A 23138-nucleotide genomic window follows, 5' to 3' on the forward strand; every position below is an offset into this window, starting at 1 on the left:
CTGGGCATGCACATGGGTGCTGCGGCGCTGCCTGGATAAACGCGTCTGTGCCCCCGAACAAGGGGGCTGAGTGCCCTCTCCAAACTTTCTCAGGCAGAAACCCGCCGGGGGGATCAAAGCCCATCACATGCAATTTGAATTTTATTTATTTATATATATTTTTTTTAGGGGCGACTCAAATAATTGAATAAATAATAACAGCTAAATAATTACTGAGAACACCAGATTAATATTAAAAGCGGCACTTTTTCCACACACCCCCGTCCACCCCCCCCACACACACACAAATACGAAGGTTGTGTTCCAGGCAAAAGCCGATTTGCTAATTTTTCTTTGTGCTCGATTCCACGTCGGTCCGCTTCGTGCCGTCGCAGCAGAACAAAAGGCAGAGCGGCTTCCATTCGGCGACCGTCTAACAAACTTTCCAACGTGCCCACTGCATTGCGGATGCCAACCGACGAATCAAAGGCACGCTGCAGGCAGACAAAGAGGGTTTGATGCCAACCTGCGAACCTCTAACAACCATCGCCGGTGATGTGCCTGCCTCCCTGGCACCGGGCACAAACAAAATGGCGCCGCGCTGCACGCTGCCCACAACATGGCTGCATTGTCTGGAGTTTCGGGTGCACCGCTCGGTAACTTAAAGAAAAAAGGACGTAGAGGGGGGGTGGGAGAAGAAAATTAAAGCGAGCTCCCTGTGATCCCTTGGGTTAAAGAAGAAAATAAAAGAAAACGTTATTTTGCGTTTGCCAAAAGTTTCAATCGAGTGAAAATTGGTGGACAATGGCCTCGGTAGCCGCTCCCATCCACCGAGCCTCGTTAAATCATAGCTAACGCATTCAAGACTGAAACAAAACATTATAAAGCTCCTCCGCTCCGAGCAGACACATTTAAGTAAAATAATAGCCTTTAAAACACTGCACCTAATGTGCAACACAAGCGTCCGCTTATCATTTAAATGCCAGATTATGCAGAAAGTACTAAAGTGCTCTTCTGCTGTTGGCACCGGGTGGCTAGAAATGCAGCAGATGCAGTGCCGGAGAAGCAGGGGCATCCCACAAAAGACACAAAAGAGGCTGTGATGCCAACCCCGGTGCCAGTGGCAACCATGATTGTCTCGGTCCGTGCCTTCTGCTTTCCCTGGCACTTATCAGGCACAAAATGGCGCTCAGGGTTTGATCATAATGAGCTAGCTACACCACTAGTTTTTTTTTGTTTTTTTCTTCTTCAACCCCCCCCCCTACTCTGAATAGAAGTGCATTGCTGCACCACTTTTAATTCATGGGAATTTGTACGTGCGACGCTGACAGCGGGATTCCTGCGGTGTCAGCAGATCTGAGAGGGAAGCGCTCTGAAGAGACGTGAGGACCGACATCTTTTTTTCTTTTTTTTTTTAGCTGTTTTGTTTTGGTTTGTTTGGTTTGTTTTTGTTTTTTTTTTAAAAGGTGCTGGGATTATTCTGGTGCCGAAGTTAAGATTAAAAACAAGCAAGAGAAATACTACTAACTCCCGGGGTCAGGACATGTACAACATCTATCTAAAATAATACAAAAAGCTCAAAGCTCTTTTTTTGGCAGGGAATTTCCTATGAAATAAAGAAATTGTATTATTGAAATTTTATCCACTGAAACTGATCCCAAATAGTTCACTAAATGCCACAATTTTCTCGGGGTGCACTAGCTCCTGAATGAACTTTGAAAACATAAAAAAAAAAAATTTTAAATACTGCACTTGATTATTAGATATGTAAAAAAAAAAAAAACCTGCTCCACTATTTGGCAACTGGCTGGTCTCATCTATTTAAAACAGCCCAAAAAAAACATGAAAAAAAAAAACATGACTCAGTCTTCATGGATTAGTTTATAAAAAGGGCTTTTTTCCTCATCCTGAACCAGGTTTTCAGGAGTTTCTCATGAGTTCACCAAATACAGGTTTGGAAATAAGAGAGAACTTCAAATTATGATTTAAAGTAACAATCTTACCGAGGTTATTCTGTTTAATTGAAAACAATTGTGTAGAATTACAAATAATATAATAGGACAGAAACTGAGGGTTAACTTCTGCTTAAAAAGTGAAAAATATATATGTTTAAAGGGTAAAGAGGAATATTGAGGACTTAATGGGAATCCTTTGGTATTGATTTACTGCTTCAGAAAAATAAACTAACGCTGGCTTTGGTCGAATTTAGGCGACACTATTTAATTTCTAGTGTGTGTGTGTGTGTGTGTGTGTGTGTGTGTGTTTGTGTGTGTGTGTGTGTGTGTGTGTGTGTGTGTGTGTGTGTGTGTGTGTGTGTGTGTGTGTGTACAAGGTAAAACACATCCTGTCAAAGTTGCAGCGACTGACTAATTACCGAGCACGAGCAGGAGCTGCTGCCGAAGCTCAGCTGAGAACAGCCACAGTTTAAAAATATTTCATATTGAAAACACATTTTCTTCTGCGTTCGTAATGAGCCTCGCTTGAAAAAAAAAAAAAAAAAGAGAGAGAAATAAATAAATAAGAAAATACATTAAAGTGTTTATACAGTGCTGGTGCTCGCATTTCTGAGGTTTATTTGTCTGGCAGACGTGGGCCGCCACTTCAGCCAGACTCCAGTGAGGCTGCCAAAAAGTAACACGTGTGACCCCTGACCCTGCAGAGCCATCGTTCACACGTGAGAAACAACCACACACACACACACACACACACACACACACACACACACACACACACACACACACACATGTGCGCGTACTGTGCCCAACCTACCTTGGTCCTGGACATAGTAGGCTAGAAACAAGTCCAGCTCCTTGACCGATACTGTTATGTGGTGTGGCTGGACACAAAGTGCTGGGTTGGTGCAATGTGGAGACTTGACAAGGCGCTCGCCGTCCGTACTTTCCAGGGGGATGCCTTTGAAGAGGATGACCATCACCAGGTCCAGGCGCCAAACCTTGTCGGCCTGCCGCAAGCAGTCGATCCGGCGGATCTTGCCCTTCTGGTCCGGGTTGGACAGCACGCAGCACGGGGGCTTCTTGCCCGTCACGCTGAGGACGAAGTCCTCCCGGTACTCCTGCCGAATGTCCTTGCGCAGCTTGGCCAGCAGCCTGGACGCCCATTTCTGCTTCACCTCGGGCTTCTCGCTGAGAAGCTCGTCCTTGACCGCGCGCTCCTCGTCCTTGGACATCCGCTTCTCGTGCTTCTTGAAGTACTTGCGTTTTCTGGCCTGGAGGTTGAACCACGTGTAGGCGATGGCACGGACGTGAGGGAGAAGTGCCTCGATGAAGGGATGAAATTCATCCTGGAGCATCCAAGGGATAGAGAGGGGGAGAGAGAGAGAGACGTAATGAGAAACTCATCTGATGTGAGGTGGAGAACAAATAGGAGTTTATTCAACAAACTGAAAAGAAAGTCATGGGGACAAATAAAACGAGCCACATGTTTTTGATTGGCAGTCACCTCTCGTACCATCCTAGATGTTTCCGGACATGCTGCAGGTATGAAAAGGAAATTTCACAGTTTATGTCAGCTGCCAGCAGCACAATGACCCAAAGCTGGGTGGCTGAATGCACTCGCGGCTCGGCTATTATTTCCCCCGAGCGTGCCGAGGGCCGGACCTCTGTGCTGCTGCAGAGATCCTGCACCCTTCGCGCTCGTCAAAACCGTCCACGTTCAGCGGCCGAACTCGGAGTTCGGAACAACGGAGTTCACAAAAACAGAAACCCGGGAAGATTCCCACCAAAGCAGACGTGACACCAGCGAGACAGAATGAAAATGATGCAACAGCGTGAAAGGATTTGAAAAGATCTGATTTGGGACTCGGGAATAGAAGTTTGTCTTTTTGGGAAAAGGAAGAAAAGGCTTCATGAACGAAAACTCCAGATTAGACTGTGATATTCAAAAAAACTTACGTTGAAGTCACAGTTTTACAATTTAAAGGAGCAATTTGTAAAGTTACCTTTCCCAATAAATTGTTTCCATATAACATATTCTGATTTATAAGTGGAATTGTGTGTGTTTTTTATTTATTATATTTGAATTATTAGGCGGCACAACTGATACCACTTTTATCTTTAACTGCAAACTGAAAGATGACAAACTTTGCACAACTTTTGCATTTGACAGTATTTCCCTTCCTTCTCTCTGAAAACAAAAAAAGAAACCTTTTACGAACCCAGCAGCCAGCAGGTTTTTACACTAATAATACTATATTAAATAACAATAATAAATAAATAATTAATCCATTAATGATTGCTCTCATAGGTGCAGGAATGCAGAAGATGGTCTGAGCGATTTGGGAATCGCCACAAATTGCGGTTCCTCCAAAACGAGAGGTGGAAATACTGAATTATCTTTCTTTCAGGTCATTAAAGTGTCACATCTAATAAGCATAAGCAGCTCCCTTTTGAGCAGACTTTTGACAAGTTAAACCGCACATTGTTCTTTCTGAAAGCAGTCGGGCAACGCAGGCGAGAGGAAACCACAGAAATCCAGTCCTTAGACTGCGCCTGCCGCTGGTGCTTCTCTGAGACAGCCACGTTTCTGGTCCGAGCTGCACGGGGCCAGCACAACTCGGCTCCCCAGCACTGAAACGGCACATTTATAATATTACACAAACTTTAAAAAGCTGCAGCGTGCAGTGTTTAGATGGAGCCGATGCTGTCGGCGTGAGTCGTTTTATCATTTAGTGGCAATAAAACAATAATCAAATCTTATTTCAGTGCAGCCTCCTTGCTGCAAAGCACCAGAGTTAAAAGACAAAAACTTGAAATCCTGTCCGGTGTGCTCTGAAATCGGTTTTACATTAACTATACTGTTAAAAAAATACCCCTAAAAAACAACAAATTTTTCTGTTAATTTTTGTTTTCTTTTTAAGCACTCTCAAAAGCCAAATGCATTTAAAGATAAATGACTTGGCCGAGGCCTGCATGGTGCACTTCAGCTCGGCCCATAAAAGCACAATCCTCTTAAGCACAAACTAAACCACATCTCAGTCAATCACTTACTTATGCCAAGTAAAATATAAACAGTAAAACTGAGTCAGCCAAAACAGTCAGCTACTCTGTCCAGCCACTGAATCAACCTTATCACGCCTTTGATCTTCCCTGTGGTGAAAGTGGCTTTATCTCCTTCCAGCCCCACTTCCCTTTAAGTATAAGGGCATGACTCTAAATAAAAATATATATACATTTGGAGGAGAAAAGAAATATACAAAAAAAAAAAACTCAGCTCAAGAAGGCCTGGAAGTGCGTGACAGGCTGCTGGAGGACGCAAATAATCTAATTAAACACGTGAGAAAATGGCCATGCCTCTGGAAATCATAGAGGATGATCAAAAGTCTTGCTAAGTTTTTCCAAAAAATTATCTTTACGCATAACTTTACGCACACGCAGAATACATGAGGATGTCCACTTCCAGCGCCTGTTGGGCATGAGAGGATGAAAATATAACGACGCTGCAGAATAAATGTGTTCTTTTTTTTAGTTCAAGGTAAAATAAATAAATAACTGGTTTGTATTCTCACTGAGGAGTGAAATCTGTGTTACTATGATGTATTTTTTTGGGGAATGACTAAAGCGGTTCCCACGCAGAGCTGAAGCTGCACATTCCCGGCGCACGCTGAGAACTTTCTGTCCCGTCTCTCGTGTTCAACTCCACGACACAGCCATGCAAATAAACAAATAAATCAATAGATAAATAAATAAATAAAAAATGCGGTTGAATTAAAAAAAAAAAAAGGTACACAAAACGGACACCAGTACCTGAGTTAGACAAATCGGGGAATACATGACGAGACGGCTGCACACAGAGCGGTTGCACTTGGACTAGTTCCTCTGATCACTTCATCGCGCCATTCCCGGACCGACGTGCACCATGCAAGACCGTGCTGGGGGGCGGGGGGGCAGATATCCGCGTGAAACAAGCAAGGAATTATCCGAGGATATCCATGGATGAATTCTTGAGATCCAACGATTGTCGTCACCGCGGAGAGGGAAGAAAAAAATTGCAAATTACCAAAAAAAAAAAAAAAAAAAAGAGGGTTGATTTTTTTTCTGTTTGTTTTTTTTATGCAGGAGAGGTTAAGTTTTTATTTTTGGCATGCAAAATGCAAAGTGCGGGCTCCGGTCCGACTGGAGGTGTCTGCTCTGCTGTGCTCGGGTCTGCTGTGCCGCGCGTCTCGGGCGCGCCGGAGTCTCATAAGAGCGCTGGCCGCAGGACGAGTGAGAGGATCCGCCGCTTCAGACGCAACTTCACATGCAACCCGCTGCACCTTCCGAGTCCTGCGCGATTCCAGCAAATCAGACCCAACTTTTTCCTCTCTCTTCCTTTTTTTCCCCCCTTCACCCACGTAATTACACAGTCACACTCCTCCTCCTCTCCTCCTCCTCCTCCTCCTCCTGCTAACGCCACCCCCCCATCCCACCAGCACCAGCAGCACCTTCACGGATTCCCACTATTCATTTACTCCTCTCACTTCTGCTCAATTATTTTATGAGCTTGCAGGACTTTGGACCACAAATTCATCCGACTTGATTTTTTTTTTCATTTTTTTCCTCCCCTTGAAAACACTCTTGAAAATAATAAAAAGGGTGGAGATATTTTATTAAACTTTCAAAGACCCCTTAAAGAGATTAATAATTAATTAATTTGATTGTTTACTACAGTGTTGCCTGCTTTGTCCGACAAACAAAAGGTAAAACGAGACGTTATAACAGAAGGTGTTTTGTTTTTGTTGTTTTTTCCAAATAAAACCTTATGGGAAAGTATTTAAATTTTAATGCGTGCTCATTGTGGATTTGTCTTCTTTTATTTTGATTTTATATTTCATTTTTAAACGTTTTTCTTGTTGCATTGCTGGTTCAACTGTTTCCCCGCGTGTCCGGCGGAGCTGTCAGCCCACGCAGAGTTCATTAGATTATTAGTGGGAATGGGAATGACAACACGCACGGACGATCTGCGCCAAGTTCAGGGCATTTCTTCTTTTTTTTTTTTACCACTTCTCCACACTTCACCCCCTTATCGCCACAGAAAAATGCATGATGACAACATTTGAAAGCAGTAATGAGAATAACAGCAACAATGATGATAATAATAATCACCCACGTCCACGTACCATTGCACTGTACTGCATGGATTAATAGGGAATCCTGGAGTCTGGTTGAAACACACAAGCCGGTAGATTCACATTTCTCACGCCCAACTTTGTGCTTTTGGAGGGGTTTCTCTTGCAGTGCTTGCAAAAAGAAAAAAAAAGGCAAAAAAAGTCAACACCGGAAGACAATTCCTGGCAGAAAGCGGTGAAAAGAAGTTAGGAGCACCTCCCGGTTTTTCCTTTTTTTTCTCTTCTCCCTCTATTTTTTCTGCTCTTCCTTCCTGTTCAAATCTTACTTTTTTGGATCGTTTTGTGGGGTCGTTGAACGGGATCCAGAAGAGGCTGAGTTTTCGACACTGGGCTGGTCTCCGCCTTCACTTTCACTGTCTGGCTGCGCGCCGCCGCCAGCTCCACCGCGGCGCCGTCAAGCGCCGCGCGAAACCAACGCCGCCGCTTCCGCTCACTTTCAAAATAAAACCACATTCGTCTGACGCACTCTGTTAATATCACCGCTGCCAACTGTAAACTACCGCACTGTAAATGTGACGCTTTTATTAAAGTAAATAAAAGTCGGATAAATGTCTTGTTCGTGCAGCTTTTACAACTAAATTTGTGCCTTTCTTCTTAAGGTATGCCTTATTATGAAAGGAGCATCCCGTGTTTCCGAGGTGCCTCCTGGTGGTTTGTCTGAAACTTCACACAGGTCCGTTTTGCAATAGGGGTTATATTCTTGCCTCCCATTGGTCAGCTGCAGGGGCCCCGGGACTCTGCTCCCTGGGCCCCTCACTTCCGCTTCTCTGACGTACTGTTTGGGGTTTGACACCACAGCCAGCCTGAACAGGAATGTGGTCACTAAGTGATGATTGAGGGCAATATACTGCGGTAAAATAGAATTTATGATTATAATTGAGTCTCTGCAATTATCCAACTACAGTATCATTAATTTTTCCCTGCAGGACTCAACAAATGACCTATAGAGGATTTATTTTCTAACCTCTTTAAAACTATTGTAAAAACAAGTTAGATGCTTTTATTGTGGTACCATTCTTAAAGGCAAGGCAAGTTTATAGCACAATTCAACACAAGGTAATTCAAAGTGCTTTACATCAACATTAAAAGCAGCAAGACACAATTAAACAGTAAATAACAAATACAATGAAAAAAATGATAAGAAAAGGAGGTAAAATAATTAAAAGCACATTGTTAAAAAGTAAAGGCAGTAGAGTACATCAGGTAAGTATTTAATTTAAGAGTACGCTTCAGTAAACAGTAATGTTTTTAACCCTGATTTAAAGGAGAAAACAGTTTGAGCAGACCTCAGGTCTACAGGAAGTAGAGTAAAGTTGGAGTTTTACACATTTTCCATTATTAGGATTAGAGAAACTGAACAGAAATCACCAGTTAGTGTGTGCAAGCATCCCAACATATGTGCGCTTGTGGGATTTGTGATAAGTGGTGTTTGAGGAACTGATAATGCAGTTAACTGTGTAACCGGCTCATAGATAATTCAAAAGGGTTAACCTTGCAATGAAAAAGCTTTGAATTGATGTCCATTAGCATATACTGCTCATCATATCTACAACAGCTGCAGAAAATTGGATTGCATGGCCTGAATGGGAGGTGTCAGAACAGATTTGTTGCCATGACAACACATCATTGTTTACTATATCCGATAATGTCATTGTGGCCATGCGGCTCCTCTACATGCAGTCAGTGTCATGTACATTTAAGAAGTAATAATACAAAATAAATACACATATAAAGCTCATGGCATCCAGTCATATTAGGAATAATGAATAACGTTCAAAATAATGTTGTTGGTTTGTTTTTTTAAGATTTAAATAATTTTGCTCCTCAATTATGTTTAAAATTGAATACAATGGATCATTATCACACAAATAGGTTTTATTTAGTTTAGCTCCACGCAGCCAGCTGAGCCCCCACATTCTCTTTACGTGGATATACCGCCACCATGTGGCCACAAGCGGAACTGCTCAGGCTCCTCCACGAGGACCAGCATGTGATGTGTGTGAGGTGTGCAGGTGTCACGTTAGAGGGTGGAGCTGTTCAAGAGGTATTTACAGTCAGTACCAGAGAAATTACGTGTTGTTTTTCCTTGCATCATGTTCACCTTAAAAAATAAAAGATTGAACCTTTGTTAACATATTTTTTTCACTTGTTTAATTAAAAGCATTGAAGACAAATGTAGCTACGTAGAATTGTGTCATGATTTATCATTTGTACATTTTTATTCTATTATTTCTTAAAATTTTCCCCTTGTAAATACATAACCTGTTGTTCTTAGAATAGAATATATAAATAATTAGCAGGACTCAAATGATCTCCTTCTTATTCCATTATGGGATGTCACCCCAGTGGTGCTGATATTGATGGCAAAAATAAAAATGTTTTTTTATTTTTTTTATTATTATATATTTATTATATATTTACCCTTTTAACACAGAAAAATTGTGTTTAAAACATGATTCTGGTTGTCAGATGTACGGTTTTTAGATGCTACTGAAAATATGCTGCACTGAAAAAAGAAAATCAATATATTGTATTGTATTTTCACTGTCAGTGGACAACATTTTGCTGTATCCTCAAATGCAACATGAAACTGCCATGAAAGGAAAATAAAGACACTCAAGCTCCCTCATTTAAAATGAGCTGGAGAAAAGTTGAAAACTGGGACAGGGACAGACACCGCCTGCCTTAAAAGACATCATCGCTCGCTGCCAGACAGACAGACAGACACCGCTCTTGTCTCAGAGTCGGGCTGTTAGACTGTCCTGCTGTTCAACCCTGCAGCCCACTGAAGACATCTGGACCTTCATAAAGCTAAATCATACAACCAATCAGGCCCTGAACTACAAAACTCATCCTACTTTTAAACTACAGCAGGTTCCTTCAGTTCTTGAAGACTAACAAAAGTACTGCAAGAGGAGATAATGCAACAGGTTAAAACTTAACTATCTTCAAATATGTTGACTTATCCAAATTGAAAATGATCAAGCATCCTTTCTTTTAAAGAACAATAAAATGTCTCATGTTCGGCATTTATTACCTTGCCTCTGTGCTGCTGTCAATGAAATACAGGATTTTTGATTTGTTGCAATCTACTTTTCATTCACTTTGTACATAAAGTCTTGACTTTTTGGGGAATCAATTATAAATAATTCTTGTTCCTGGTATCACTAACTATCTAATCTCCTAAAACACCTGATTCATTCATAAATACCACCAATATTCTTGTCTTTTTAAACAGCGACCGTTAAAAAAGGTAAATTACAAGGGCTTCAGGATTTGTGTGTGTGTGTATGTATATATATATATATATATATATATATATATAATTAACCCTATAATGCTGGAAGTATCATATTTGATACATAATTTCTGAGTCCTTTGTATAAAAAGAGTTTGTTTTTTTAGTTTTACACAAAGCAAAAATGTATTAAAACAAAAGAAAAAAGAGAAATACGTACTTAATGTATTCATAATGATAAAAAATGTTTTTGTCTGTAATTTCATATGTCAGGCGTTAAATGCACATCACTTATTATAGTACATCTGGTAACAGGACATAATGAAGGAGAAGAAAAACAGCAAGAGACTCTGAGGCAGACAGGGGAATTTCTTTGAGCTTGTAAACATCAAAACAGACAAACAATCCTTCCCTTAGACTCCGGAGATGGGGCACAATAAAAGCTTGCCTGTAGTCGGACAAGAAAATAAATATTCAGAAAGAAATGTCAGCCTGTGTTGTTGCCTCTCCGGCATGGGAAAGGCGCGGGCTGGACAAGGGCTCTTTGTCCAACATTAAATTAACACCGCGGAGGGCGAACAGAGAGGTGCACTTGAGGAACACTTACTCTTCAGGCAGGACCAATCCACTCTTTGCTTATTTGTCTCCATTAAAAGATAACATTATTATTGCCAGGCATTTTGTTCCGTCCCCGTATTTAAAATCCTCGCTTCTGCAGCCACTTAAAGTTAAAATCTGAGTTGAAGGGATGACTTTTAATCATTAAACGTAATTTAGTGCCAAGGACGGTCCTTAAAATTGTTCTTTAAATCAAGTCAGTAAGAGAAACTTGATATTATAGTTACTGCAAGCACAGTTTTTTTCTTTCTTTCCAGCAATATTCATCACTTCCACACACACCTGTCAATCAATCTTGACTTGAGCTGAAGATGTAAAAAAAAAAAAAAAAGACAGACAGACAGGACAGCATTTCCACATTTCACGTGGGCAGAACTAGGAGCGCTGCACTTACCATCCACCACGTCCGGGCTGATATGTCATAACAAAGCTGCCATTTAATGGATCTCTCCGTCAGCTTCCCAGCCATCACTGTCCTGTCCGGATGCAGCCCGCCGCAAGACAACACAGCTAATCAAAGGGGCATCAGTGGAGGCATGCTGTGCCACATGTAGGCCAGTCCTTGGCAATGTTGCATCATGGGAAATTACAAAAAAAAAAAAAAAATCAGCAACAGCTTGACCAGTGACTTGAACCTGACTGTTGTAATTACAAGTACCCTGACCCCGTAACCATCTCCATCCCCCTTCCTAAACTAACCTCCTCCTCCGCCTGCTCCCCCCTCTTCCCCCCTTACACCTTTTCTACAAAAAGTGCAATTGTACTGTTAATATACAGTAAAAATGACTTTTTTTAAACATTTTGTACACAAAAGTACATTCCCTAGAATTAAATCAATCATTGTGTGTCATCTTTGTGCCACTGAAATGCTCAGGGGGAAAAAAATCCCTTCAACTTTTGCATTTGGGGAATAAAAGGAATCCACCCCCATGATTATTTTAGTCTAAATTGTTAACAAATGTCCCTATAAATGATTGCGTTCTCCCAAAGGTGCCTCGCTTTACGACCTAAAAAAGGTAGCTATGAGTAACAAGTCACCGGAGACCTGTTGGATTAATGTTCCCCTCAGACTCGGGCATGGTGGGCTGGGGTTTTTTGACCCATAAATTAAAGCTCTTGGCATGTCCATGTAAATGTTATCTGAATCCCAGTTGAAAAGACCTTTTCTGTCCCGCCACATTCCAATCCTCCTCGCCGAGGCCACTCGACGGCAGCTGGATGTCCCCACGGGGTTGGTGGGTGGACGTAGCAACAGTAACTTTGAGTTATTAACAACAAACAGACGAGGCGGAAAACAAAGATGACGCATACAAAATTTAAAGAGCTTTCAAATTTGATTACATTGTCTCTTTTTTAGCATAATTCAGAGTTCACACACACTCAAAACTGTGGAGTCATAATGACTAGTCAGCATGTCTCACAGTTGATTGCTCTCTATAGCTGCTCCATAAGTACCTGCTCACAGTTGACCTTTTAAACACACCTGACTTTAATGAATTATGAATTAGAAGCCTAATTAGCAGCCACTTTAATGGAACTGGGACTTAAACAGAGAGAACAATGAGACCGTCGGCGGTAATCATGGAGGGCAAATGTCAGCTCACGACAGTGAAAAGGTTCATGCTGAATATCCTTCTGAGGGACGAAATGCTACAAATGTGAAGTCTTGGTTAATGCTTCATGTTCGTAAAACTAAACAACTAAACAAATCTGAGAGGAAAATAGTTCATGTTTGTATGTATTTGCACTGCAACAAAAAATGTACCGACATCAGAATTTCAGAAAGGATTTAGTAGTAGTACATCGAAGTACTGAAAGAGCTTTGTTGCCGCTAAAAATGGCCATGTCCCTGTACTGGCCTTGTTGGACCTCAGTGCTGCCTTTGTTTTTTTTTTTTGTTTTTTTTTTTACACTTTATTTTTCTATGTGCAACACCATAGTGATGTTCAGTATAACAATAACAGACAAAAACCAACAACTAATATACATATATAGACAGACACCAACCTCAACATATACACGAAACCAAAAAGAAAATATTAAAAGGACATATCTAAACAACAAACACAAACAAAGCAAAGAGAGGCCTAACATGCCTTTAAATACCTTCTAACCCCCCTGTTACCTCCCTCCCCTATACATCCCTTACACTTCACTATCCTTTATGTATTAGCCAAAATTCCTATTTTCACAAATCCTTATTTCCATTCTTATTTCATAAGTACATGAATACCTCCAAAGATAATAATAAAAAATAATAAAAAATAAATAATAAATAAAGTGCTGCCTTTGACATTATTGATCAAAATTTTTTATTACTTCATGTTATTTTGGATCAAGGCTGCGGCTTTGAGCTCGTTAAAGTCACGTTTAACTGACAGATATCAGTGTTTAAATGTCAATGCTGCGTCCTCAAAACACCGGAGAGTTAGCCATTTTATTTATTAACCAGTTTTATTTATTCAATATAAGATTCTGTTAGTTAACGTAATTAGAAATCATGACTTTAATTTTGACTGTTTTGTCAATGACACTCACCTCCATTTATATCTAATTAGTATCATCCATTGATACTAATGAGTAGAAAAGGCTCCATGGCTCTCTCAAAGCTATAAAAGTATGGATACCTTTAAAATTAAATTAAAACAGTAAGTATTAAGTAATAGTAATTATAAGTAATTATTTTAGTAATTATTAATTATTTTTGTCCAAAAAAGAAAGAAAAACAAACCTTAAAGATTGTCTATCTAATGATTTCATGGCATTACTTTTGTGAGGAATCTTGAGTTATCTTTGACAACAATCCGTCTTTTAATTTTGTTGTTCTTTTCTTTAAAAAAAGTGACAATGACAATAAAGATGTATTTTATCGCAAGTCACATATCATGATGGCCTCCAAACTGGCTTTGAGAAACAACTTGTGTCTCCTGGAACTGGAAGGGACACAAGGATGCTGCTTTGATGCTGCTGCTTTGAGGGGTATAAATCACATTTAACTGGTATTTCCATCATTAGATTAACAGCTCCAATAAAATTCTCTACATTGCTCAAATCATCGCCAAGAATATGAGCTGGAAAACAAAAAACTATTTCAATATCACTCCCTGAAAGAGCTTATTAGTAGATTTCACATCAATGGAAAAATCTGACTCCTCACTTCCACTTTGAGTCTGGAATAAATTAATTAAATATTAAAATTTATAACGTGCATCGACTCACATATGTTCCTACATCATTTACTGTAGTTTTAAAATTCCTTACTTTCTTTTTTGTAATATTACAAAAATTAGGGGCATCTTATCCAAATTTCATGCAGAAAAACTAATTCTTTTATTTATTGCATAAATGCATAAATGCTATTTTAGCAGTATATAATTTTAATATCATCTTACCGGTAAATACTTTGCTGTTGCCTGACAGCAAGAAGGTTCCTGGTTCGACTCCTGGGTCAGGTGGGGTCTTTCTGTGTGGAGTTTGCATGTTCTCCCCGTGCTCGCATGGGTTTCCTCCAGCTACTACGGTTTCCTCCCACAGTCCAAAAACATGCATGCTAGGTTGCTTGATGATTTGAAATTGCCCGTTTTTTTTTACACGTTTCCATAGTTTTTACTGTTGTACCTAATTTCCTTCTTCATATATTACTGTTTTTTTCTTATTTTATCCTTGCATTATTCTGGAAAGCAGGTTAAATTGGATTTGTGTTCTAAATATGAATAAAGTTGAAGTTAAAGTGTATCTGAGGAAATCTGGAGGCAGGGTCCTTTAAAAAGAACAACACGTTTTTTTATCGCACAGGCGGTGATTTACTTCACAATTCACTCAAGGAAATTCTTCATGACTTCTTACGGAGACATCCTACTTTGTCATTTTCAGCTGTAAAAATAAAACAGCATTTGTCTATTTTCCGGTGAAAGTTTCGTGTCTGTCTGTGTCTATCTTTATATAGCACCGCTCCTCCCAAATCTCTGCTTTGAGGGTTCGTAAGAGATTTATTAAAAATTCCTCCGTTGTGTGTCTGACCCTAAGCAGAAACTCAACTCGTACTTTGACTAATTGTAGGTTATTAAGTCAATGGATGACATATATGGTCCATATGGAGTGTCTCGTAATCTGGCACAACATATTTCCCTCCGTGTTTTCATAGCAAGGCCTCACGTTCACTTGAATAATTGGCCACATTTCTCAAATACGCAACCATATCCTGTAAGAGCTTTAAACATTTGAACTCGATGGAGACTGGGTGAAGAGCTGTACCATTCGGGAGGAACTTTGATTAAAATCTCTGCTCCTTCACATCAAGAGGAGCCGGTTAAATGGGTTCAGGCATCTGGCCGGATACTCCCCGGACACCTCCCAGAGAGGTGTTTTGGGTCTGTCCGATAGGGCGGAGGCCCCGGGGAAGAACCAAGACACAGCGGAGAGATTACATATCCCAACAGATGCATTAGGGAGAGAGACTCTGGGACTCCCCATGACCCAAACCTGAATAAGTAGTAGTAAATGCAAGTTATTATTATTATTAGTTGATGAAAATTAAACTATAAGTTTGAAAAGATCATTATTATTACTAAAGCAGAAGAATCTGCGAAAGCCAAACAAAAATGAAGAAAAATACAGCACACGTGTTCTCACATGGGATGTTTTCTTCAGGTGGAAAAAATTGTTTTTTTGGGGGGTTTATTAAAAAGTAGCTTATCACAGCAAAGCCCATTCATACACTCTATTTAGCTGCAGCTAAGTGTGCCTCATTCTTTTGGAGAAAGGAAAATACTCAGCCGACATGTGAGAGCAGCGCGCATCCTATTGATTTTGAGGCGAAAATCGATACATTTCCTCGTCTTGAGTGGATTAACTGTTTTAAGTTCAACTTTTAATTGGATTTCTACTTTCGACAATGACAGATGATTTGAAAATCAATAGACGAATCAATACCTCCATGTTCAGAAAGGAAATGGAGGAAGTCAGTGGACACCTGCCACTGGTGGGCCACGAAAGGGCCTCGCTGAGACCTAGCAAATCCTTTCTTTTTCTTTGTATAAAATACAATTATTGGTGTTTGTGTGTAATAAGAAAGTAAACAAAGGTTACATTTTTGATTTCAACATTTAAGAAGATGTTTGGATGCTTTTGTTTGCCTTATATGGACACAGAAAATGGGAAATTCCCAAATGTTGAACCAGGATGTGGGATCTTTACCTGTAAAAAAACAAGAAAAGAAAAAAAGCCCCAAATATTGGGTTCTAGGGGGCGATACTCATCATTGCAGGGTATGCGACCCATATGGGTAGAAATCTAAAAATAATCATGCGCACCAAGATTAGTGATCCAGTAATAAACTGTGAGCGTAGACTTAATCCGTGTCTAGGCTTGGCAAAATGGAAAAAGAGCACGCCAAGCCACTAACTCCAGTCCTAGACAGGTAAACAGGCCCGTAGCAGAGATGTAACTCTTCCAAGCAGAGTTGTTTATCAAGCATGTGGCTAATTATTTCTTTTGTTCAGCCAGATGTCATAGATCACAAAAAGAGCAGGTGGTCATTTATCAAATTAGTCCAGCGGACCAACCAATATAGCAGATTAAGAGCACATTTACTCCAAACCGAACCCGTGCACAGTGCTATAACTGAAACTGGGCCCCTTAGATTTAAATTTTTTTTTTTTCTTGAGGATTAAAGAAAAAAAGAAAAACTTAATGGGTTTTGTGACATTATGTTCATTATTAAAATACACCTTTATAACAGATTGCATGTTGAACATTAGGCGTAATGGAGGCGTTTGAAACAACTTTGATGTTCTACTCTCATCCAAGCAGTTAATTTAAAGTCACAGCCTGACAAATGTTTGCTTAATCAATCCCGGCTTCAGACATGGGTTATTCCATTCCAATAATTGGAACGATTTGATCCTATTAATATGTTTAACAAAAGCATTTCTGTAACATTTAAGACCCGTAATGTGAGTAAGGTGAAGTCAAACTGTGTGGGTTAACATGAACTATGAATGACGGACACAAATGTCATTGTGATTAACGAAATAACAATCCTGATCTCATCCTCTCCATCACGCTGTGATGTCACGACCTTGCTCGAGCTGTGGACAATTAGTCAGGGGGCCGCTCGGGACGGCACAATGTGTGCGCTTGTGTGGGTCTGAGTATGTTAAAAGCATATAACCATTTTAGACAACACACATGGATTATGTTCACGGATCATGCACACGTTAGGCACGCTTCACTGAGACTTAAAAACTTTTCAGGACAACAGCTGTTTGATTGGAGACGGATGAACTAAAGGCCGCGTTCATAAAGGGGTCGAGGAGAGAGAAACATGGTTCAAATCAAACATTCATGGAGTCTGACTCAAGAATATTTACCACAAGGTGTTTCTGAAAGACATTTGTCTTTTTAAGACTCACATGCCGACATAGTTTAAACAACTAATACAAGGTAAACATTGTCTCGTTGTAGCAGGAAATGCTTGCGTGATATTTGCATAATGTACACCAAACAAGCCGCACCCGAGAGCCAGCAGCCGACAAGAAACGGTTCTATGCTGTCCTGTTAAAAAAACACAAACATAGTGTTTCATTTTGTCAATTTAGACTCATGTTATTTATCTATCAAGTTATTAATGTGTCTAAATCGTTCAACAAGCTGGTTCCTCAACATAAAACTGAAAAGAATTTGAGGATTTCATATTGATGTGGAAAAACTGTATAAAATGTACAAACCTGTAGGTGACTATCCGCACTGAAACTGAATGCATTTAGATTACCAGGAATAACATTTAAGAGATGACCCAGATTTCAGTAGATTTGATTAAGCAGTGGCATGCAAGTGGGTCAGAACATATATTAGGTGTCCTGATGCAGGAATGACACAGAATAAGGGATGCAGAATCATTCTCAACGCTACAAAATGATGACTAAACACTACGATTCTGATAAACAGGTGATTGTGACACCAGATCTAATCTTTCAGTTGGCACACTCTGTACCCAGGCCAAAGTTAATATTTACATCACACATACTCTATTGAAGTAGTTTCATTAGGGTGTAGAAGATGCTGTGGTTGTGTTTTTGCAGGTCCTTGAGCAGCTCAGCAGGTGAAAGTAGGCCAAAACGGTCTGGACCTACATTCAGATAAATGACCCTGACACCTTGTTTCCACTTGCTTTTAGCACGTATATGATACACCCATTAGCGTACTCATCATAACCTCAGTAATCTTTGACATAATTGCAAAGTTCCAGTGTTTATTGGAGCATTATTTGCCTTTTGGTTTTTGAAGCGATTGTTTAGCTGTACTAGAATCCACGGTCGTCTACGGTGGCTCACAGCTCCTTCAGCCGAGCCATGCCGGACGAGCGGCGGACCTGCATAGTCAAAAATGGCCTCTACATTTAGCTCGTCAAAGTGTCCTAGATGTAAAAAGATGGAGGGGACATTCATGCATATGTTCTGGGAATGCGACTGTTTACAAAGTTATTGGAAATCAATTCATTCCCTTACACTTTTACACAATTAGACACAATTAGACACAATTAGTCCTGGACAAAAAATTTGATTTAAGCAGTATTTTATATTTATTAAATGAAACATAATTTACAACTAGATAACAAAAATGCAGGATATTAATTTTGATCACTTACTTTGCAAAGAAATGTATACTTTTATTTTGGAAGAACGATTCCCCTCCATCTTATAAGACTTTCGTAGATCAACTCACAGCATTTCTACCATTAGAAAAACTAACCTTGGAAAAATATAATCGTGGCCATCTTTTTCAAGAATTTTGGTTCCCATTATTCTCTGGTTTAGAGAAACTTCATTGTCCGCTGAATGCTGTTTTATTGCTGTCATTTACTTTATGTATCTTATGTATCTGTAGGTATTTGACTTTTGATGCCCCTATTGTTATTAACTGATGTTATTTTCCATATTTTTATTCACTCACTTGTTTTCTTTTCTTTCCAGTTTATCTATTTTATTTATTTATTCTTTGTGTAGCCTATGTTTTTGTGCATTTTTTGGGGGGGGCGTAGGGGGGTGTAGGTGGGAGTAGGCATGCGTGCACAAAAGAAAATTGTAAGACCTACCGTCATTGCCTTTCTTTTGTGAAATAAAAAGATATATAAAAAAAAAAAAATGGCCTCTACATTTAGCCGACCCTCAGTTAGCACAAGCAGCTAATCTAAACTACCCATCCAGGCCAACCCGCAGCCAGTCATGGGATTCTGTTAGTACAATTACACACATTCTCTTTAAAACATAATTGATCAGGACTTTCTTTACCTCTTAAAACCTACACTCAGTCAAGACAGTGCTAAGCGCTAAGTAGTAAAAGTATTAGTAAAAATAACGACATCCAGCCATTGATTATCCCCACCATCAATCAAAAGACCATGCCTCTAATTATAAAATGAGGTGAGATGAGATTTTATTGATAAAAACAGGAGTCAAAGCTGCACTTCAGAAACCAATGGGTCACATGAGCTAATGGTTTGTCCATTGTTTATACAGTCTATGGTTGGAACGCTGCATCTTAGCAACATTAGCATTGTTAGTATTACCCAATCTTCCATAAAGAAATGTGCGTCATTGGTAGTGTGTGCTCCCTCTTTCATACTGATTGATGAAAGGCAAGTGGAAACAAGGCGTGAGCTGCCTCTGTTTCATGTTGTCTTTAATATAGAGGGTTCAACTCAGGTGGATCAGCTGCTGAAGCTGTCCATGTATGGACATTTAATCAGTTGACAAGTCCTTCTGCTCTTTCAATCAAGATGTGAATGGAAATCCTTCTGAGAGGTGGATCCAGGTCAGAGTCCACACTCAGCAGAGTTACTAGTATTTATCTTGCATCTGGTTGGCTGCAGATGGACCTTTTGGACTGGGGTCTCCCACAAAAGGAGTTTTTGAGCTGGTCTATACCAGCCAGTTGGTAATGAGAGTCTTTTAATGGGTGAAACATCAGGAACCAAGTTAGTTATAGTAATTAATAGTTATTTCACATTTCTATTCATTTCAGAAGTGAGAGAAAGGCTTCAGTAAACTAGCTTTTCAGTTCTTAAGGATTTTCAGAAAATTATTTTTAAAACAAATCCTTTGGTTTTATAGGTGAACCGATGATTGATGATTGACTTTTTTAATGTTTAACAATGATTCAAATAAGTGAGCTTTTGGCACTATCTAAAATGCTATCATCAACTTTAAACAGGCGTCATAACATGAGACATAAGGTCAAGGGGCCGAGTCTTTCAGGAAAACCTGAACCACACAAACAACGGTACCGTAACTCACTTTCACAGTCTTGGGTGAAAGTGAGGGTACAAAGACACATTGGAGATCCCCTCTTCATTACATCTTCACTTTGTAGTTGCACATTCAGAGTGATCCCACGGAGGTGTATATTTCCACCCTAGTGGGTGCCTTTACAAAGCGCTGAGGCGTACCACGGTCTGAAAACGCTTCCGTACCTCATCTTCATGGTTTTGATTGATTGATTGAAGAATTTATTAGAAGAATTGCATAGGATCAGGTACAGTTTCATGACAGTACAGATTCGCTGATACAAAGTCAACTAAAAGGCATTATTCCAAGAAAGCATTACACTTGTTTACATTGGAGACCTTTTTTAAATTCATATAACATTGAATGACATACAGGTAAGAAGCAGTACTTTGTAGGGAAGATTGTAAAAAAAAGAAAAGGGGGAAATTACTGTTATTTTGCACCGAGAGAAACTAAAAAGGTGATGAGACAAATAGAATAAGCTAGGTAATACAAAACAAAAGCAGAAAACAAAACAAAAAACAAAAACAAAAACAAGAAACAATAATCAGAAGGAACAGCGGGATGTGCAGTAGAGGCTTTGATTATACAAGGGATTTACAAGGGTATTTTGGAGGTGTAATGTATCTTGTACACCAAAATCAATGCAAGAAACTGTACTCTGTCGGCTACCAGGAGCCATCCCACGCTGAGCATATGGTTTGCTGTTAGGTGAGCCCTAGATGGAAGATTGAGCAGAAGCCTCATCAGTTGGTTTTGAGCTGTCTGGAGCTTGGTTTTCAGAGCCTTAGTGGTGTCACGATACCAGACATGAACTCCATAATCAAAGTGAGGTTGAATGAGTGCCCTTGCCAAAATCTTCAGTGTGTCTCTACCAACTAGAGGGTTCGTTGGTTGACTTTTTTGACTACCCTAGCAGTCATTTTTTCACTGGAGAGCAGTGACAAGCAGTGACAAGCCCCCGCAAACCCTGAGTCGCTGAGTGCTTCATTCAGTCGCTGCAGAATAAATGTCATGGAAGAACAAACTTGAAGTGAACCTGGTTATTCTGGTGGGACATACACAGAAGTTCTGACCTTTTCCCTGCTATCCGCTGCTGGTGTTGGCGGCGTTGGTGCTGCCGCGGGAGGGGGACACACCGGCCCTGTTTCAACAGTTGGCTCTTCCAGGTTACTACGCAAGGCAACAGGGTCTGCTGAGTGGGCAGAGACCCACATCTACTAACGTCATAGCTCTGGCTCTTCAACCTCTTTGGTCATAAATCAAGTGGTTATTTATTTATATTTTTCCCCACACCTTGCTTGTCATTTCACTAGGTGTTTCAGCTTACCAAATGACGCCAGCTGTGGCAATCAGGCTCTCACCATCTCACCATCACCAAAACAGAGGGACTGTCACAAACTGGCTAGTGGCAGCTTTTGGCCTAAATAACATCCAAAATCCTTTTAGAAGAAAATAGTAGCTGAATTAGTTAAAGAAATAGATAAATAAGTTAATGAATGAATGAATAAAATCACTGCCTACATTTAAAAGCATTCAGATGTAAGGATGGGTGCAAGAAATTATCAGCAGAAACATTAAAGAAGCTTCTAGATGGCTATAAAAAGAAGCTGTCATTCTTGATTCATCTGTCCAATAGGAAAAGCTTGGCTGAGATCAATGATCTCAAATGCAAAGGTATTGTAATGCCCCAGTTAAAGGAGCATGAGGCTACTTTTAAGAAATGAGACTCATTAGCGCCACCCTTCGCCACGACGGCCGTTGGGGGTACTGCAGCCAACAGCGAAGCCGGCACGGGAGAACGGGGAGAACGCGCATGCAGCGTCATTTGACGTCACATCCGCAGGACAGCGCGGGAAATTTGGCCCCACAATTGCAGCACATTTTGCAGCACACAGCCTGTTCAAGGCAACGGAGAGATACACTAGAGGGCTCATTCTTTTTGGTTTGGAACGCTTCATCTGACATTATTACTAGAAAACTTAAAACGTATAAGAATTTTTTTCATAAATCCTGCCTCAATCCTGCCTCATGCTCCTTTAAAGTCTGGATCTCAGGGACTACAATCTTGTAGCTTGACCTGAAGCGAGCTATGCACAGATGAATCTCCTTAAAGGGAAAGTTTCGTTTTTTACAACCTGGACCTTATTTCTGGCATTTTTTATGGTCGTATACTCACCCAGAAAAGTTTGGTGTCATTTGGAGTCCTTCGGAAGATATTAGGAGTTTTGTGCGAGCCGCTTCTCCATATAATGGTAGTGAAGGGGGCACAGCGGGACACAGACGATGCAGCGTCTAAATAACACATTATTTCCGCGAAACTCGTTCATTTCTTTTATGAATCACTACATCTGCTTCTGGGCATCTTCCAGGACCTGTTGTCTACATCTGGGGCTGTGTTTGTAACAAGGAAATCAGTTTGTAAACAAGACCTCTGACCTGCATGACGTCATCTCTGTGCGCGCATCCCAGACACAGCTCTGTGTACAGCTGGAGTTCGCTACTGTTAGTTTACTGTTAGTTATTTGAAACATGTCTGAATATTTGTCAAATTCTGAGGTTGTGGACGACGACTTTGAATATGATGGACGTCCTTACTGTTTTGTACCGTTTTGTACCGTTTTGTCTGTCCGGGATGCGGTCCAGGTTGTAAAAAACGAAACTTTCCCTTTAAACTTCATTGAACCAAAATCATGTTGCTGAAAGGAGACAACAAAACTCGTTAACAGTAATCCGAGCAACATCACACAGAAAGAGATTACTTCAAGTGATTTCTGCCGAAGTATATTTTATAAGATTTGTCATCATTTTAAAACAAGAAAAGATACTTTCTTTTGTCATTGTCCTTGTCGAGAGTTGCATGACAAAGAAAAGTTGCAATTCCATCACTGGC

At 40.2% G+C, this 23138-nt stretch overlaps 1 protein-coding gene across 7 annotated transcripts in view; it reads right to left on the reverse strand.

The window, feature by feature from the left end:
* Positions 1–7445, reverse strand: part of LOC133420751 (nuclear factor 1 B-type-like) — a 59590-nt gene extending 52145 nt beyond the window's left edge. For 5 of the 7 annotated variants that reach the window (XM_061710545.1, XM_061710542.1, XM_061710543.1 and 2 more), the window contains exons 1-2: positions 5742–6271; positions 2749–3280 (exon numbers count right to left, since the gene is read on the reverse strand). In XM_061710545.1, coding sequence (XP_061566529.1) covers positions 2749–3280; positions 5742–5768 — 559 coding nt within the window. In that variant the 5' untranslated portion in view covers positions 5769–6271. Of the gene's footprint in view, positions 1–2748; positions 3281–5741; positions 6272–7093; positions 7214–7298 lie in introns of those variants that run through there. The other 2 variants (XM_061710540.1, XM_061710541.1) reach the window with 2 other exon arrangements.
* Between the last annotated feature and the right edge of the window lie 15693 nt (positions 7446–23138).

The sequence above is a fragment of the Cololabis saira genome, chromosome 20 (genome assembly GCF_033807715.1).
Source record: "Cololabis saira isolate AMF1-May2022 chromosome 20, fColSai1.1, whole genome shotgun sequence".
NCBI classification, from domain to species: domain Eukaryota; kingdom Metazoa; phylum Chordata; class Actinopteri; order Beloniformes; family Belonidae; genus Cololabis; species Cololabis saira.